At 37.1% G+C, this 18,961-nt stretch overlaps 1 protein-coding gene and 1 long non-coding RNA gene across 3 annotated transcripts; one reads left to right on the top strand and one right to left on the bottom strand.

The window, feature by feature from the left end:
- Positions 1–269: 269 nt before the first annotated feature.
- LOC144963749 (uncharacterized) lies at positions 270–18,783 on the bottom strand. 2 transcript variants are annotated; one of them, XR_013643694.1, is made up of 5 exons: positions 18,729–18,783; positions 14,608–14,681; positions 13,418–13,491; positions 12,344–12,397; positions 275–664 (listed from the first exon to the last, which is right to left on the bottom strand). It is a non-coding gene; the product is annotated as an uncharacterized LOC144963749 (long non-coding RNA). The 2 variants fall into 2 exon arrangements; XR_013643693.1 differs by lacking the exon at positions 13,418–13,491 and having other exon boundaries at positions 270–664; positions 18,729–18,782.
- On the top strand, positions 5,696–11,798 carry LOC144965644 (uncharacterized). The gene is made up of 2 exons (XM_078901203.1): positions 5,696–8,169; positions 11,564–11,798. Exon 1 carries the CDS (start codon positions 6,663–6,665, stop codon positions 7,053–7,055), a length of 393 nt encoding a protein of 130 aa, XP_078757329.1. The 5' UTR covers positions 5,696–6,662; the 3' UTR covers positions 7,056–8,169; positions 11,564–11,798.
- Positions 18,784–18,961: the final 178 nt, after the last annotated feature.

Here is an 18,961-nt window from a genome sequence, read left to right as displayed (position 1 = left end):
TGAAACACAAACAAATACACCCCCACCGGTAGAAGCACACTTATCTGTATTTCAAATCCATGCGAATGCCAACCACAATCATCTTGTCAACAAAGAACACGAATGTAACTCACCCGGCCCTAACCAGTTGGAATCAACTCAAACCCAAGTCCAGAACCACACCACCACCTTCACTTTATCACTGAATCTACCTCCAGCATCCTCATCCTCCCCACAACTTCCACCCACCACCACCTTCCTCGACGAACACAATCTTTTCATCACAATCACTACAACCCCACCAATACCACCATCATCACTTCCTCCACCATTACCTCCCTTCACAACCATTGCCATCATCATCACTTCCCATCATCATCCCTTCACCACCACAACCCTCCCATCATGATTTCCATCATCCCGTCACCCAACAATGCCACCTTCACCAACAATGTCACTATTGTTGCTCCACCATCTACATCCCCATCATCACCTCGCCACCAACAACTCCTCCAACATCTTGATCACTGCCATTACAATCCCCGGGGCCCTCCAATATAACCCATCCCATTACTCCGCTGAATACCACAATCATCCTCCATGACCTCACCATCCCTGCTGGCCACCGCCCCTACCGCCCACATATGGCCAATCTCGATTCCTGGAGCTTGATGACGTCAAATATCTGTAACAAAAAGTAACAGATTATAAAATGCAGGAAAAAAAAATCAGTTCTTCACATCTAGTTCAACTTTTGTATCCTGGTGCTTTCTATTTTTCAAGATTTTCAAGGTTTGCTTCAACTAAGTCGTTTGTAGTCTTACTATATACAAACTATTTTGCGAGAGAACTTGTCTTAGGTAATACATACTATTTTGTGAGAGGCCCGGTCTTAGTATATACATATTTTGTGAGAGGCCTAGTCTTAGTATGTACATATTTTGTGAGAGGCCTAGTCTCAGTATATACATAATATTTTATGAAAGGCCTGTTCTTAGTATAATATACATAATCTTTTGTGAGAGGCCTAGTCTTAGTATTATATACATACTATTTTGTGAGAGGCCTATTTAACACCTACAATATGACATTGATTTTTTGTTTGTTTGTTTGTTGCTTTAGGTCTCTTCCAACACAATTGAGGTTATATGAGAGACCGCTGAAACAAAAAAACAAGCAATCTAACAAAAATAGTACATAATGTAAATCAAAATCATAACCTAAAGATATCATAAGCTAAATTATAAATAACCAAGGACAAACAGGCAGAAGATTTACAGAAAAAAATACCCCTGTCAAAAATACAATCACAACCAAAGAAGCAGGATAGGCTAGTAAAGAGAAGAAGAACATCACTATCAGATCGTACACCCATGCGAACATCATAGGTATATGATTCAAGGGTGATGCTCCCATCCAACCACCCGCTGACATTGATTGATATCATTCATGGTGCACAAAAAAGATGATCAAAACACATATTGCACGCTATTATTTGAAATTACTGCCTCGATGAAAACATTTACCTCCTGTAGTTGTCGTCGTCGTCGTCGTCGTAGTAGTAGTAGTAGTAGTAGTAGTAGTAGAGTAGTGTAGTAGTTAGTAGAGTAGTAGTAGTATTAGATAGTAGTTGTAGTATGATGATGATGTGGTATCAGTGGTTGTATTGTAGTGAAGATGATGTGTTGGTGCATGTAGTAGTAGTTGTAGTGATGATGAGTGGAGTTGACTGCAGTTGTTGTAGTAGTAGTAGTGGTATGATGATGATGTGCTTGTGACTGTAGTTGTATTGGAAGTAGTGATAATGATGTGGAGGCAGTGGTTGTAGTAATATCAGTGGTAGTGTGTGATGGTGGTGTAGTAGTCGTACTAGTTAGTAGCAGTAGTAGTAGTAGTAGTAGTTGTAGTGATGATGATGTGTAGCGTGGTTGTATTGTAGTGAAGATGATGTGTGGTGCATGTAGTAGTAGTTGTAGTGATGATGAGGTGGGTTGACTGCATTTGTTGTAGTAGTAGTAGTGGTATGATGATGATGTGCTTGTGACTGTAGTTGTTTGGAAGTAGTGATAATGATGTGGAGGCAGTGGTTGTAGTAATATCAGTGGTAGTGGTGTTAATGGTGGTGGTAGTAGTCGTACTAGTAGTAGTTGTACTAGTGTAGTAGCAGTAGTGTAGTAGTTGTAGTGATGTGATGTGGTAGCAGTGGTTGTATTTGTAGTGAAGATGATGTGTTGGTGCATGTAGTAGTAGTTGTAGTGATGATGAGGTGGAGTTGGCTGCAGTTGTTGTAGTAGTAGTAGTATTATGATGATGATGTGCTTGTGACTGTAGTTGTATTGGAAGTAGTGATAATGATGTGGAGGCAGTGGTTGTAGTAATATCAGTGGTAGTGGTGTTGATGGTGGTGGCTGTAGCAGTAGAGATGATGATGTGGTGGTGGTGGTGGTGGTTGTAGAGAGGATGATGAGTGGCAGTGGTGGTTGTAGTCGTAGTGGTAGAAGTGTTGATGTGGCAGTGATGGTTGTAGTCGTACTGGTATTGATGATGTGATAGTTGTGGTTTTAGTGATGATGATGTGGTGGTTGTGGTTGTGGTAGTGATGATAATGTGGTGGTAGTAGTGGTTGTAGTTGTGGTGATATGCAGTGGTAGTGGTGTGGTGATGATATGGTGGTGGTTGTACTGGTGGTATTAGTAATGATGATGTGGTGGTTGTGGTTGTTGTAAAAGTTGTAGGATGATGATCTGGTGGAGGTAATTGTAGTAACGACGGTAGTGATGATGATGTGGTGGTGGTGGTTGTAATCAAAGTTTTATTAATGATAATGTGGTGGTGATGGTTGTTGCAGCGGTGGTAATGATATATAATGGTGGTTTTAGTAGTAATTGTGGTGATGATGTCATGGTGGTTGTAGTGGTAGTGGCAGGAGTGTTGATGTGGTGATGATAGTTGGTATTGATTATGATGATGTCGTGGTGGCGTTTGCAGTAGCAGTGATGAGTGGTGGTGATGATTGTAGTAGTAGTAGTGATGATGATGATGTTGATGATGATGATGATGTGGTGGTGGTAGTGGTAGTAGTATTAGTTGTGGTAGAAGTAGTAGTAGAAGTAGAAGTAGTAGTAGTAGTAGTAGTAGTAGTAGTAGGAGTAGTAGTAGTAGTAGTAGTAGTAGTAGTAGTAGTAGTAGTAGTAGTAGTAATGGCGGTGGTGCTTGTAGTAGTTGTAGTATGTTCGTTTTTAAGGGTTTTACGGCGCTTGCCACAGATTTAGATAATATCAGTGTAATAGGGTTACGAATACCTTATTGTTAGTCTGGTTGTGTGTTTATTGAATTTTTAAATCATGTTTCGTAGCTCGCAAATCCCTGGGTGCCAGTATGTCTGTGTGTTGATTGTTAACTTTTAACCAGGTTTCTTAGATCTCAAATACCTGGGTAGCAGTCTGTTTGAGGGTTCTTTCATCATTTGTAACCCCCACATTTCTGATTGTCATTCTGTATAATAGTGGGATTTGAACCAGGGACCGTAGCATTGTACTGTGTGTTTGATGGAATGTCTGATTGTGATTCTACGCAAGATTGCATTCACTCAAGTGTATCGTGTTACAGTTACATGGCGTCCTGTTGTATGAAAGTGTGAACTAACACTCCCTTCTCTCTCTCTCTCTCTCTCTCTCTCTCTCTCTCTCTCTCTCTCTCTCTCTCTCTCTCTCTTTCTCTCTCTCTCTCTCTCTCTCTCTCTCTCTCTCTCTCTCTCACACACACACACACACACACTTTTTCTCTCTCTATCTATCTATATATATATCTATCTATATTTATCTATTTATCTATCCATCTATCTATCTATTTACCTATTCATATATCTATCTCTATCTGATTGTTGGGTTATGCACTAGTTGATTTATTTTTGTGTTGTAGAAGAGATAATATAAGATATTAGCGAATACATGCACATATATATTCATTTTTGATTTTTTGAAATCTTTTGATTTGTATTGTCTCAAATGTATGACAATATTGTTAATCTAAATACTGGAATTACTGAATAATCAATTTTGTTTATGAGTATTGATCGTTCGTATGAAATTGTGAATGTGTTCAATGTATTTGATTTATGTCATGAGCATTGTTAATATGAATATTAATCGATGGAGATTGTATATTAATATTTGATGCTGGAATTACCTTGCTGATCATTCGTCTGAGCTCTCTCTCTCTCTCTTTCTCTCTCTCTCTCTCTCTCTCTCTCTCTCTCTCTCTCTCGCTCTCTCTCCCTCTCTCTCTCTCTCTCTCTCTCTCTCTCTCTCCCTCGCTATCTCTCTCTCTCTCTCTCTCTCTCTCATTTATTTCTTCATCTACCTATCTGTCCTTCTCTCTTCCTGTCTCTCTGACTCATACCTACTCTTCCTAAGACTGTTTGGTTCTGACGTTATCTTCTTTGTGGTACATCCCTGTGCGCTCATTGGTGAGAAATGTATTGAATTTGAATATTCATGCTTGGTAGACGCTAACGGTATATCCGTCTTTTGTGTATTTGTATATTTGTGAGTAGAATGTGTTTATCATTTCCCCTCATTTCCAATCTCGCCCCTTTGTAAGTTGCAGCGATTGGTGGAGAGCGTAGTTACCTTATATGGACATAGCCATCCCGTTTGGGTGGAAAGCTTGATTTTTATAGAATTTTATGTGGTTAAAGTTAGCAACTCTTTCAACATTTCCTTATAACTTATATGGAAACTAAAATTCCACCAGGGCTTTCCGCCCACATACCTTTTAGGCCTTGATAAAGAGCAGCAGTTCTGTGCAACTTCACTCTTGCTTTTACTTTATTAAACGATATATTATTTTAGTGTAACTTAAGTTACTTTGCTTATTTTATTCCTTAGTTTATCTTTGTGTTTTTAATTCCTCTTTTTCCAAGGTGAGTTGCTGCCAGAATATTTCTTATACTAAATTTATAATGTTAAGATTTTAGAGATCATTAATAATAATAATAATAATAATATAATAATAATAATAATAATAATAATAATAATAATAATAATAATAATAATAATAATAATAATAATAATAATAATAATAATAATAATAATAATAATAATATTAAGACTGGAATTATGGTATATATGATGATTTTGATATTTGATGTTTTTGTCTTACATAATGATAACGTTGTGAGTACGTTGGTTAGTCTTATCTTGGAAGGTATGGTGTTGCCGCTGGAATGTAACCATGTCCTTGTCTCTGGGGCGATATATGTTTTACGGGAGATAATTACATTGAATTGTCTTTATGGTGATGGGGGAGAAACGTTGGTTGTTTTGGGGCGGCTCGGGGCCGTATATTTGATGCGTAAAAGACGTATCTGACATAACCTTCGTTGGCTCTCTGGCTTCATCATGTAATCAGGCCTGACACGTAATTACGTGGGAGATCGCTGATGACGTCGTCTATAATACGACAGAAGTCATGTTAAACCGCTGACATACGGTGTATGTCAGTCATGTACTCACAAGTTACTCATTGACTCTGGAGGTGTAATTGATGATGATTACAGGAAAATAGAGTGAGTTACATATTGGTGACTCACGTTGTGGTCTTTAATAAAGTTAGTTTTAGACTTAGGTTTATGCTGACTTTTTGATGAAATGATATTCTAGTATCATAATATTGTTAATATTGAGGAATACTAAATGCTTATGTATGTGAACAAATGTTGTTATGTTGTTATTGTCATAATGATTTGGGATAGGAGATCGTTCGTTATCATTGTTGTTTATCATTATATACATTTATACATCTTTTGTATTGATGGTATTGGTAATAATCATTGTAGTAATTGTTGGTGATGATTTGAGAGAGGGATGTTGGTTGTTTTGGGGCGGCTCGGGGCCGTATATATTTGATGCGTATTTAGACGTATCTGACATAACCTTTGTTTGCTCTCTGGTCTCATCAGATGAATGTGATGATTATAATATGATGGCGATGATGATGATGATGATGATGATGATGATGATGATGATGATGATGATGTTGGTGTTGGTGATGTGATGATGATGATGATGATGATGATGATAATGATGATGCTGATGTGGTGGTGATGATGATGACGACGACGATGATGTTGTGACGCGGACAGCGTCGATGGTGACGACGACAGTTGGTATAATGTTGTGAGTCGTGATCGCTGTCGCGTGACGAATGATTCCTACCTACAGTGTGTGTGACTGTGTAGCGCATGTAGTGTAATTGTTGTCGTTATTGTTGTTATCGTCATTGCATGTTGATCATTGTTTGATCAAAAATAGACTCTTGCTTTTACTTTATTAAACGATATATTATTTTAGTGTAACTTAAGTTACTTGCTTATTTTATTCCTTAGTTTATCTCTGTGTTTTTAATTCCTCTTTTTCAAGAGTCAACAATCCATCTGGGAACCGGGACGTGGCTTGATCGAATACCCCTAGACAGATAGAGGCCACGTTTACTTAGTACCTTCAACTACAACTCCTCCTCCTGCTCTCTCGAAGTTTCCGCTTCCAAAATCTGTATAACACCTTTAATTTCTTCAATTGATGATTTTGCGCCAACATCCTGCGCATAACATCTATACACCCATTAAGTGAAGTGAATACAAAGTTTCCATCCCTACTACATTTGGGGGATCGTCCGGGATCATGATGGATGATACAACAGATTTGTCAACAAAACCAACATTAACGTGTGAACGAAGATGGAGGTGGAACAACGAATCGTTTCTGGCAGAGGAGGACGTGACAAGAACGGTGGACAACCTGAAGGTGTCTGTGATTGGCAGCAGTGACGGATGGAAGCCTGGACTCTCCCTTGGGTCGAAAGGGTGTGTGGCAGCAGATGTGACCAGACTTAAGTGTGTGACAGTGCAGGTGCCAGAGTGGGGCGTCAGCAGCATGGTCTTGGGGCAGATGACTAACAGATCTGCCATGGTAGACAAGTGGCTGGGGCGCATGGAACCTGACGTCAGATGGAAAGGTCTACACATGATTGGCTGGATCCGCCAAGAAGACTGGACAAGTGCCAGATGCCTGTGAGTTGTGGGGCTGCAGCAGACGGCAGTGTGAAGCTTCACACGACATCTATTTTTTTTTGGAACAATTTAGTTGATACATTATAACCCCATGTGAGAAGTGAGAAATTAATTGTAATGTGGTGATTAGATGTTTAGTTGTAATAATGGGATCATAATTAAAACTAATAAGCTCATTGTATGGCTTTAAAAATGGAGTCAATTATCAGTTGAATAGGTCAGATGCGATAAGATTTGCTTTTAGAACTCTGGATAATTACTAAAAGTTGTTTAAAAATAGAGACTTGTATACGGATATTTTATGTTTTTGCTTCTACTCGCTTTAGTTTCACAAGGTTCGATAGAATATTTCTCATCACTATTGATTATATGCCATGTCCTTATTATTTCTGATTCTTATATTCTAACATTTAACATGTTATGATGGCCCGACGTAGATGGGTGGTGGAGTTGCCGACATTGTCAATTTAATCTCAGCATCTTTTATACGGCAGGCTGACTGACAGGGAGCGGGATGCTCTGTTAAAGAAGCAGTGGTCTGTGCGTGGCAAGTATCTTCTTGGGGAGGATGCGGGGAGCCAATGTAAAAATGGATGGCTGGGTGTGGTTGACAGGCAACTATGCTTTTTAAACTCGGACATTAAGATAAAGCAGGTCCAGATTTGTACCACTGAGGTAATAAGCGGGAAGATTCTGATGGACATTGGAACAGAAATTAAAGGCGCATATCAATAGATAGTGGTATTGTAAGTGACGTGTTTAAGACAAAGACGATGAGGTGGCGAAGAGGTGCGGTAGTTATTAGTGCAAAGTATGTATGACAAAATGCAATGGGTTACCATTCAAGCTATGATCCATGCATACAAACAGACAGACGCATGAGCGACACTTCATGACAATGACAGTGTGACGAAATTAGAGAGGTGTAGCAGCGAAGTGAGGGCTGAACGCAGAACTTAGTGGGGTCGGTGCAGTGAGTCGTGACAGAATAAACAGAGTAGATACTGCCACTGACAGGAATTGACATTGATATCAATAACGACATTGCAGGTGATGCCGACAGATGCAATGGAGACGAGACTGAGACAGTCACTCGAAGGTCAACGAGACAAACGAAGGTGCCTGCTCATCTGTCAGATTTCATTATCTATTACAAATAGTGGGCTGGGGATTACAAATAAGATTTGTGGGTAGCTGGGTATTAACTCTTTGTAACACGTGTGGGTTTGCAAGGGTTTCTTTTTTTTTACAAAATGAGTTATTTTTGCTTTATTTTTAACTCTCTCAGATCATAGAGCTGTTGAGTAGAACTTCCTGGCGTATGTCCGGGTTTTACACGTGTCCTAAATTATGTCAGGGCATGTTAAATGGTTAATCAAAAGATGTTTGATTGTATGTCAATTGTAATAACATAAAACCATGTTGTTATTGTATTTCAGATATGATGATTTTGAACTTGTGTAGTGTCAAAACTCGGGACGAGTTTTCAGTTCTCAGGGGGAGTAATGTAATAGGGTTACGAATACCTTATTGTTAGTCTGGTTGTGTGTTTATTGAATTTTTAAATCATGTTTCGTAGCTCGCAAATCCCTGGGTGCCAGTATGTCTGTGTGTTGATTGTTAACTTTTAACCAGGTTTCTTAGATCTCAAATACCTGGGTAGCTGTCTGTTTGAGGGTTCTTTCATCATTTGTAACCCCCACATTTCTGATTGTCATTCTGTATAATAGTGGGATTTGAACCAGGGACCGTAGCATTGTACTGTGTGTTTGATGGAATGTCTGATTGTGATTCTACGCAAGATTGCATTCACTCAAGTGTATCGTGTTACAGTTACATGGCGTCCTGTTGTATGAAAGTGTGAACTAACACTCCCCTCTCTCTCTCTCTCTCTCTCTCTCTCTCTCTCTCTCTCTCTCTCTCTCTCTCTCTCTCTCTCTCTCTCTCTCACACACACACACACACACACACACACACACTTTTTCTCTCTCTATCTATCTATATATATATCTATCTATATTTATCTATTTATCTATCCATCTATCTATCTATTTACCTATTCATATATCTATCTCTATCTGATTGTTGGGTTATGCACTAGTTGATTTATTTTTGTGTTGTAGAAGAGATAATATAAGATATTAGCGAATACATGCACATATATATTCATTTTTGATTTTTTGAAATCTTTTGATTTGTATTGTCTCAAATGTATGACAATATTGTTAATCTAAATACTGGAATTACTGAATAATCAATTTTGTTTATGAGTATTGATCGTTCGTATGAAATTGTGAATGTGTTCAATGTATTTGATTTATGTCATGAGCATTGTTAATATGAATATTAATCGATGGAGATTGTATATTAATATTTGATGCTGGAATTACCTTGCTGATCATTCGTCTGAGCTCTCTCTCTCTCTCTTTCTCTCTCTCTCTCTCGCTCTCTCTCCCTCTCTCTCTCTCTCATTTATTTCTTCATCTACCTATCTGTCCTTCTCTCTTCCTGTCTCTCTGACTCATACCTACTCTTCCTAAGACTGTTTGGTTCTGACGTTATCTTCTTTGTGGTACATCCCTGTGCGCTCATTGGTGAGAAATGTATTGAATTTGAATATTCATGCTTGGTAGACGCTAACGGTATATCCGTCTTTTGTGTATTTGTATATTTGTGAGTAGAATGTGTTTATCATTTCCCCTCATTTCCAATCTCGCCCCTTTGTAAGTTGCAGCGATTGGTGGAGAGCGTAGTTACCTTATATGGACATAGCCATCCCGTTTGGGTGGAAAGCTTGATTTTTATAGAATTTTATGTGGTTAAAGTTAGCAACTCTTTCAACATTTCCTTATAACTTATATGGAAACTAAAATTCCACCAGGGCTTTCCGCCCACATACCTTTTAGGCCTTGATAAAGAGCAGCAGTTCTGTGCAACTTCACTCTTGCTTTTACTTTATTAAACGATATATTATTTTAGTGTAACTTAAGTTACTTTGCTTATTTTATTCCTTAGTTTATCTTTGTGTTTTTAATTCCTCTTTTACCAAGGTGAGTTGCTGCCAGAATATTTCTTATACTAAATTTATAATGTTAAGATTTTAGAGATCATTAATAATAATAATAATAATAATAATAATAATAATAATAATAATAATAATAATAATAATAATAATAATAATAATAATAATAATAATATTAAGACTGGAATTATGGTATATATGATGATTTTGATATTTGATGTTTTTGTCTTACATGCTATTGATAATGATAACGTTGTGAGTACGTTGGTTAGTCTTATCTTGGAAGGTATGGTGTTGCCGCTGGAATGTAACCATGTGCTTGTCTCTGGGGCGATATATGTTTTACGGGAGATAATTACATTGAATTGTCTTTATGGTGATGGGGGAGAAACGTTGGTTGTTTTGGGGCGGCTCGGGGCCGTATATTTGATGCGTAAAAGACGTATCTGACATAACCTTCGTTGGCTCTCTGGCTTCATCATGTAATCAGGCCTGACTCGTAATTACGTGGGAGATCGCTGATGACGTCGTCTATAATACGACAGAAGTCATGTTAAACCGCTGACATACGGTGTATGCCAGTCATGTACTCACAAGTTACTCATTGACTCTGGAGGTGTAATTGATGATGATTACAGGAAAATAGAGTGAGTTACATATTGGTGACTCACGTTGTGGTCTTTAAAGTTAGTTTTAGACTTAGGTTTATGCTGACTTTTTGATGAAATGATATTCTAGTATCATAATATGTTAATATTGAGGAATACTAAATGCTTATGTATGTGAACAAATGTTGTTATGTTGTTATTGTCATAATGATTTGGGATAGGAGATCGTTCGTTATCATTGTTGTTTATCATTATATACATTTATACATCTTTTGTATTGATGGTATTGGTAATAATCATTGTAGTAATTGTTGGTGATGATTTGAGAGAGGGATGTTGGTTGTTTTGGGGCGGCTCGGGGCCGTATATATTTGATGCGTATTTAGACGTATCTGACATAACCTTTGTTTGCTCTCTGGTCTCATCAGATGAATGTGATGATTATAATATGATGGCGATGATGATGATGATGATGATGATGATGATGATGATGATGATGATGATGATGATGTTGGTGTTGGTGATGTGATGATGATGATGATGATGATGATGCTGATGTGGTGGTGATGATGATGACGACGACGATGATGTTGTGACGCGGACAGCGTCGATGGTGACGACGACAGTTGGTATAATGTTGTGAGTCGTGATCGCTGTCGCGTGACGAATGATTCCTACCTACAGTGTGTGTGACTGTGTAGCGCATGTAGTGTAATTGTTGTCGTTATTGTTGTTATCGTCATTGCATGTTGATCATTGTTTGATCAAAAATAGACTCTTGCTTTTACTTTATTAAACGATATATTATTTTAGTGTAACTTAAGTTACTTGCTTATTTTATTCCTTAGTTTATCTCTGTGTTTTTAATTCCTCTTTTTCAAGAGTCAACAATCCATCTGGGAACCGGGACGTGGCTTGATCGAATACCCCTAGACAGATAGAGGCCACGTTTACTTAGTACCTTCAACTACAACTCCTCCTCCTGCTCTCTCGAAGTTTCCGCTTCCAAAATCTGTATAACACCTTTAATTTCTTCAATTGATGATTTTGCGCCAACATCCTGCGCATAACATATATCCACCCATCAACTAGTAAAAACAAACAGTTTCCATCCCTACTACATCAGCGCCAGTAAAAAGGAAGAAAGTGGGATAGTAAAAATTTCTAGAATTACAATGAAAGTGCACAAGAAAAAGGAAGACAGAGGGGATTAGTTCAAATAGGGAACAGATGTAGATGTAGAGCACACTATCAATGTACTTAGTTTGAGATCACCTAAATGTCTCATCCTGACACAAGCACAGGTCCCCACTAAGAGGAACACACAGAGAGAGAAGGAGGGAGAGAGAGAGAGAGAGAGAAAGAGGGAGAGAGAGAGAGAGAGAGAGAGAGAGAGAGAGGAAGAGGGTGAGGGAGAGAGAGAGTGAGGGAGAGAGAGAGGAAGAGGGTGAGGAAGGAAGAGAATGAGGGAGAGAGAGAGATAGAGAGAGAGAAAGGAAGAGGGTGAGGGAGGAAGAGGGTGAGGGAGGAAGAGAGTGAGGGAGAGAGAGAGAGAGAGGAAGAGGGTGAGGTAGGAAGAGAGTGAGGGAGAGAGAGGAGAGAGAGAGAGAGAGAGAGAGAGAGAGAGAGAGAGAGAGAAAGAAAACCAACAGACATTCCTACCTCGAGGAGAAGGCTCCAGTCATATGAAGAATACACAATCCAATCCTGTCCATCCTTGAGAAAATAATAAAAAACGTCCTTATTTAGATCGAAAAAGTAGTGTTTTGAAAGAAATGCAGTCTCACGACTAACGTTCAGATCATCTTTACATTCATCCCTATAGCTCAACTGGTTAACTACTAAAACAATGTGACAAGTTCTGTTCCCCAGTTGAACCTCAAAAGCTAACTTCTAAATGAAGACATAGCACAAGGCTATTAATCGTGCAGTTTATACTTTTATCAACATCAAACCAAACTCCTGATTATTTCATTATCTAACATTAGTAAAAAAAGAATTCTACTACTATAACTATAAGCAATTTTACTTTGTAGTTGTTAGCTAAATCACGAGAAAATATTTTATCACTGTTTCAGTTTGTCAGTGTCGCTCAGTGGTACAGTTTTTGTTTTGTACCCCAACGGTCCCGAGTTCGAATACTGGCTGCGCTCTATCTTTAGAAACTTGTCAGTCAGAAGCCCTGCACACAACTTGTATTAAACTCAAAATTAGTAATCATTATTGCTGTAACCTTTGAGTTTTGATTGATATTCAATACCTTGAGCAATTGGAATATATTTTAGTCTATGCATTTTCTTTGAACTTGAAGTTGAAGCACTCTTGTCAGTGGTTTCCAAACAATGGATTCAATGAGTTTCATATCACGGGACTTTTGTTTTTTTCACTATTTAATTATTGATCACCCTTATTTTACAGTTTACAACTGTTTGTGTCCTCGTATTTAAATCTTTTTCATTTATCATTCCTTATCTATTTAATTGGTTGATGTTTAGCAAGAATAATTATTGAAGTATCAAAACGTCCTTTCCATACACCGCCTTCACCAGTTAACTAAGCCAACAGAGAGACAGACAGAAAAAGAGATAGAGAGACAGAGAGATACAGAAGGTTTGAACGAGAGAGAAATAGAGAGAGAGAGAGAAAGAGAAAGAGAGAGAGAGAGAGAGAGAGAGAGAGAGAGAGAGAGAGAGAGAGAGAGAGAGAGAGAGAGAGAGAACTAAATGGAATACCTACCTCAAGATTGGATCTCCATTACAAATACAATCTTTTGAAGAATACACGATGCAATCCTGTATCTTCATACCGTCCTTTAGTGAATTAAAAATAAAAAAGATGTATTTCTTGTTTATGTTTTGAATTTGTAAACAGATAAATGAGCAAAGAACTTAAGTTTTGAAAGATATGCAGTCTTGCACCTAATGATAATAGTAACTAATAATTTTTTGACCATGCCAATTTAAAATTAAAAAAACAAACTCTTGAAAATGAAATATCAGGAGAAAAATTGTCACTTCATAAATACCTAATGTTGGTTAATGCTGAAGGCAATCTAAGGTGGAATACTGGAATCTATGATTTCAGTTTGTAAAACTCTTTGTTTGTGGATTCCAAACAATGGATCAGAAAATGGTGAGATCGGAGTCTAACAAGTCATAAATTAGATTTGTCCATTCTACAATTCCCGTATATATATATATATATATATATATATATATATATATATATATATATATATATATATATATATATATATATATATATATATATATATATATATATATAAATAATGCCCTTGACCACGGCATCATAAGATATCGTCGCCTAAGCATTCCACGAAGGAATATAGATAATCCATCAAACAGGATGTCTGATGTCAACAGGAATCACCCATGTTGTCCATGTGACCTAATTGGGGGTTAATAATCTTGCTCAAGGGAAAAAATCGAAAGTGCCTGAAGCGGGTCACAGTGCAATGCCTTAACCGCTTGGCCACTTTTCTTTGAACTTGAAGTTGAAGTACTCTTGTCAGTGGTTTCCAAACAATGGATTCAATGAGTTTCATATCACGGGACTTTTGTTTTTTCACTATTTAATTATTGATCAATATTTTACAGTTTACAGCTGTTTGTGTCCTCATATTTAAATCTTTTACATTTATCATTCCTTATCTCTATTCAATTAGTTGATGTTTAGCAAGAATAATTATCGAATTATCAAAACGTCCTTTCCATACAACGCCTTCACCACTTAACTAAGCCAACAGAGAGACAGACAGAACAAGAGATAGAGAGAGACAGAGAGATACAGAAGGTTTGAGAGAGAGAGAAAGAGAGAAAGGGGAGAGAGAGAGAGAGAGAGAGAGAGAGAGAGAGAGAGAGAGAGAGAGAGAGAGAGAGAGAGAGAGAACTGTATGGAATACCTACCTCAAGATTGGATCTCCATTACGAATACAATCTTTTGAAGAACACATGATGCAATCCTGTATCTTCAAGCCGTCCTTTAGTGAATTAAAAATAAAAAAGATGTATTTCTTGTTTAAGTTTTGAATTTGTAAACAGAGAAATGAGCAAAGAACTTTGGAAGATATGCAGTCTTGCACCTAATGATAATAGTAACTAATAATTTTTTGACCTTGCCAATTTAAAAAAAAAATAAAACTCTTGAAAATGAAATATCAGGAGAAAAATTGTCACTTCTGTAAATACCCAATGTTGGTTAATGCTGATTTCAGTTTGTAAAACTCTTTGTTTGTGGATTCCAAACAATGGAGAGGCTATAACTTTTTTATTGATCAAGCTAAATCTCTCAAATTTGGTAATCCTGTACAACTTTAAGCATAGATTACAATTATTTGAAAGAACATGGAAATTTCCTTCAACTTTTGGAATTATCTGCTCTTGAAAATAGCTCAGAGTATATTTATTTTTTCTTGACTTTAGTGGTTCTTTTTTGGTCATTGATGATGTGAATCTCAATACATAACATTTGGTCCAACATAAAATAGCAAAAATATGGGTCTGGTACTCTAATTTTCCAAACAATAATTCATAGCATAATGCAGACCTACCAACATGGGATTATGCCAATCAGGGGTTTTGAGGAGCAAAATCAGGGATTTTTCAACCCAATCACGTATATAAGGAAAAATGTCCCCTTGTTCGTCATTGTCGCTTACTGTATTTCTTTAGTTTTTGCGTTCGCTTATCCAATGATTTATTTATCTTCTTCGTGCAATCCATTAACATAATTAATTTTAAGATTTAGAGAAATAAAAATTGTCAATGTTCCAGCGTTCTCTTCGGTAGTTGCTGTGCATCGCCACAAAGGAAATTTTTGCAGCAAAAAAATAGCGGCGACCTCAAAATACCAAGACATGTGTCCAAGACAGGTGAAAAGATATTCCGGACAATAGTGCCCAGTCCAACAGCAGTGGACAGTCTACCATCAAACATGGACTTACTGCACATGCAAACGATGACAACAGTCAAGGCACACACACCTTTTCCCATCACTGAAATACCCCTTCTTTGACAATGAAATGGGCATTGAGGCTGATCACATAACAACATTGATCAAGACCATCCCACTGTCTATATCAAGATGCGACTGCTGAAAGTCGCCAAACTGTTCCATCAAAGGAAAATATTTACTGTTGGGGCAGATATTAAAGAGGATGAAACTAAATAAGATCATTCTCTTCAGTGTCTAATAAACCTCACAAAAGAAATGAACAGCCACCATAATCATAAATGCTGTTGGACACAAAAATCATTGATAAGTGTGCATTTTATTCGTATTGAACATTATAGTTCAGAGTATTTTTTTTTTCTTGACTTTAGTGGTTCATTTTTGGTCATTGATGATGTGAATCTCAATACATAATACATGTAGCTGTAATTGTTTTCTGGAATAATATATTTTGTCTCCCAGTGTTTTTTGTTTACTTGACCAGGAGGCCAACGCAAAAAAAAAAAAAAAACCCAAAAAAAAAAAAAAAGAGAGAGAGAGAGAGGGGGGAGGGAGGAAGAAGAGAGAGATATAGAAGGAAAGAGGAGGAGAGAGAGAGAGAGCGAGAGAAAGACAGGAATAAGAAGAGAGAGAAGGGGGGAGGGGGTAGAAAAGAAAGGAAGAAAGAGAGAGTGGAGGACAGGGAGCTAAAAGAAAGAATGTAGAAAGAAAGAGAGTGGAAAAAAAAAGAAAGAAAGAAAGAAAGAGAAGAGAGATAGAGAAGCAAAGAAAGTATGTAGCAAAAGAGAGAGAGAGGGGGGGGGAGAAAGAAAGATAGAGGGAAAGAGATAGAGAAAAAGAGAAAGGAAAAAGAAAGAGAGAAGAGAGAGAGAAACAGAGATATAGAAAGAATGAAAGAAAGAGTGAGTGAGTGAGAGACAGAGAGAGAGAGAGAGAGAGAGAGAGAGAGAGAAAGAAAAGAAAAAGAGTGAGAGGAAGAGATAGATAGAGAAAGAAAGAGGGAAAGAGAAAAAGAGAAAGGAAAAAAATATAGAGAGAATGAATGAAAGAGATAGAGAATGAAAGACAGAGAGTGATAGAGAAAGAGAAATAGAGAACGAACGGCATAGAGAAAGAATGAGAGAGAGAGAGAGAGAGAGAGAGAGAGAGAGAGAAAGAAAGAGAGAGAGAGAGAGAGAGAGAGAGAGAGAGAGAGAGAGAGAGAGAGAGAGAGAGAGAGAGAGAGAGAGCAGGCCTGTAAATGGTTGGTGAAAAATTGTCGGAACTTTTTGAACACGCGAAAATAGACACAACAGGACAAAAATATGGACACAACACAGATATGACATGTGATTTGACTAGTCACTTTCCCCTACTTATTTATAACGAGGTCCTTATTTTATGGTACCAAAAAAATCCCAATTATTTGAGGGCCCAGGTCTGAGTTAGTTGTAAAATGAAAGGAAGAGAACAATTTCTACCCTTTTGAAGGATGTGTATCTCGTGCTTTACACAGGAAGCTGCGTATCTTCGCTCCTGTTTGTGTTAAATGTTTACGCTGATTCTTTCGTTTACTTGGATTAATTCTTATAGAAGAAGAAGAAGAAGAAGCAGAAGAATGGGAAGAAGAAGAAGAAGAAGAAGAAGAAGAAGAAGAAGAAGAAGAAGAAGAAGAAGAAGAAGAAGAAGAAGAAGAAGAAGAAGAAGAAGAAGAAGAAGACGAAGAAGAAGAAGACGACGACGATGAAGAAGACGACGACGACGAAGAAGAAGACGACGACGACGAAGAAGAAGAGGAGGTGGTGCGGTGGTGTGAGAGCTTTCGAAGAAGAATATTATTTCGAAAAAAAAATTATTATTTCGCATTATTTTTTTTCCATCTCACATCCGGACTGAACCAAAGAAATATAGAGGTTGTGAAATAAAAATAAATTTTAATAAATTTTAAACGAATTTTTTTTTTTTTAAACATCGGCATTGACAAACCGGGATTATCAGCTCAATTCTGGGATTCCGGGATGTTGGCTTAAATCCGGGATAATCCCAGAAAATCCAGGATGTATGGCAGGTCTGCATAATATCAACAAAATCGTAAATTTTCGCCAACTTCAAGGCTCAAAACAGCAGATACACTATTTCTATAATTAAAATGGAGCTGATTGAAGCTTGAAGAAAAAAATAATGGTAAGTATTGAATTGTAAGCTTCAATTTATTAGACAGTATCTGTCTTCGTCTAATAAATTGAAGCTTACAATTGAATACTTATCGTTATTTTATTTTACTATTTCTATAAGCACAAGAAAGCTTTCCTTGTATTTTGAGGTGCTTCATTGTAAAAATCACATGCAAAGAATCTCACTTCTTAAAATACAAAGGGGCATAACTCAGTTAATTATTTTGACCTCCCATATTCACTCATATCACACTACACAGTTGACAAAGTTTAAAATATTTGGCTTATGAGGCTGTTAAAAGCTATTGCATTCAATGCTTTCAAATTCAATTTACTTTTGAAAAAACCGGGAAATAATAATATCTGTTAATAGTCTGATGAATGTGGACTATAATATACTCATTCAGATGAATTCAGTTCAGATTGGTATGAATGTCGATTGTCATGTCTAGTTCAAGATTTTTTTACTATAAAAAAATTATTCAATACACTGTGCAAAAGAGCGCTATGTAAACACACGAAAAGGCTTTATGTGACAGCGTTATAGTTATGTGACACATTGCGAAGCGTAGTATGGATAATGGAGTTGTGTATGGGAGTGTACAGATAGATAATTTGGGGTGACCAATTTGGTTCCATATTACGGACCTTGAAATTGAATTCCATCCATGTTATTTGATTTGGAATTGGAATGAATTTACTACAACGAATAAAGCTTTAACTGTAAGGGTAGAGGTCTAGTATCTGTAGTGTAAGAAATTAGACTTAGAATTCTATATCTAGAGCACTAGGTATCTCGACTGTATTTGACATCTTCAACACAACGCAAACGAATAATATTACTATATATTAAAAGTAAAGTCCTCAAAAATATTATAGACAAAGTTACTATATGATCATCAGCCAGAAAATTATAATATTACATTGATATGTGCCATAAGTTTCGAGTAATTTCATCTTTGATCATTTGGTTCCTTGTGGGTTCTTTCATCATCTAATTTTTGTTCAGAACTAGTTTACAGTCTACAGCTGTTAAAATGTCGTCGTACTCGTACTATATAAATCTGTATCATTTATCCATTCATTGTCAAATTAATTGTTAAGCAATAATAATTATCAAAATATCACGTCCTTACCCTACAACTCTTTCCCCGGT

The sequence above is a fragment of the Berghia stephanieae genome, chromosome 2 (assembly GCF_034508935.2).
Source record: "Berghia stephanieae isolate SIO BIC M18660-M18661 chromosome 2, UCSD_Bste_1.3, whole genome shotgun sequence".
Lineage (NCBI taxonomy): Eukaryota > Metazoa > Mollusca > Gastropoda > Nudibranchia > Aeolidiidae > Berghia > Berghia stephanieae.
This window is presented reverse-complemented; position numbering and strand designations above follow the sequence as displayed.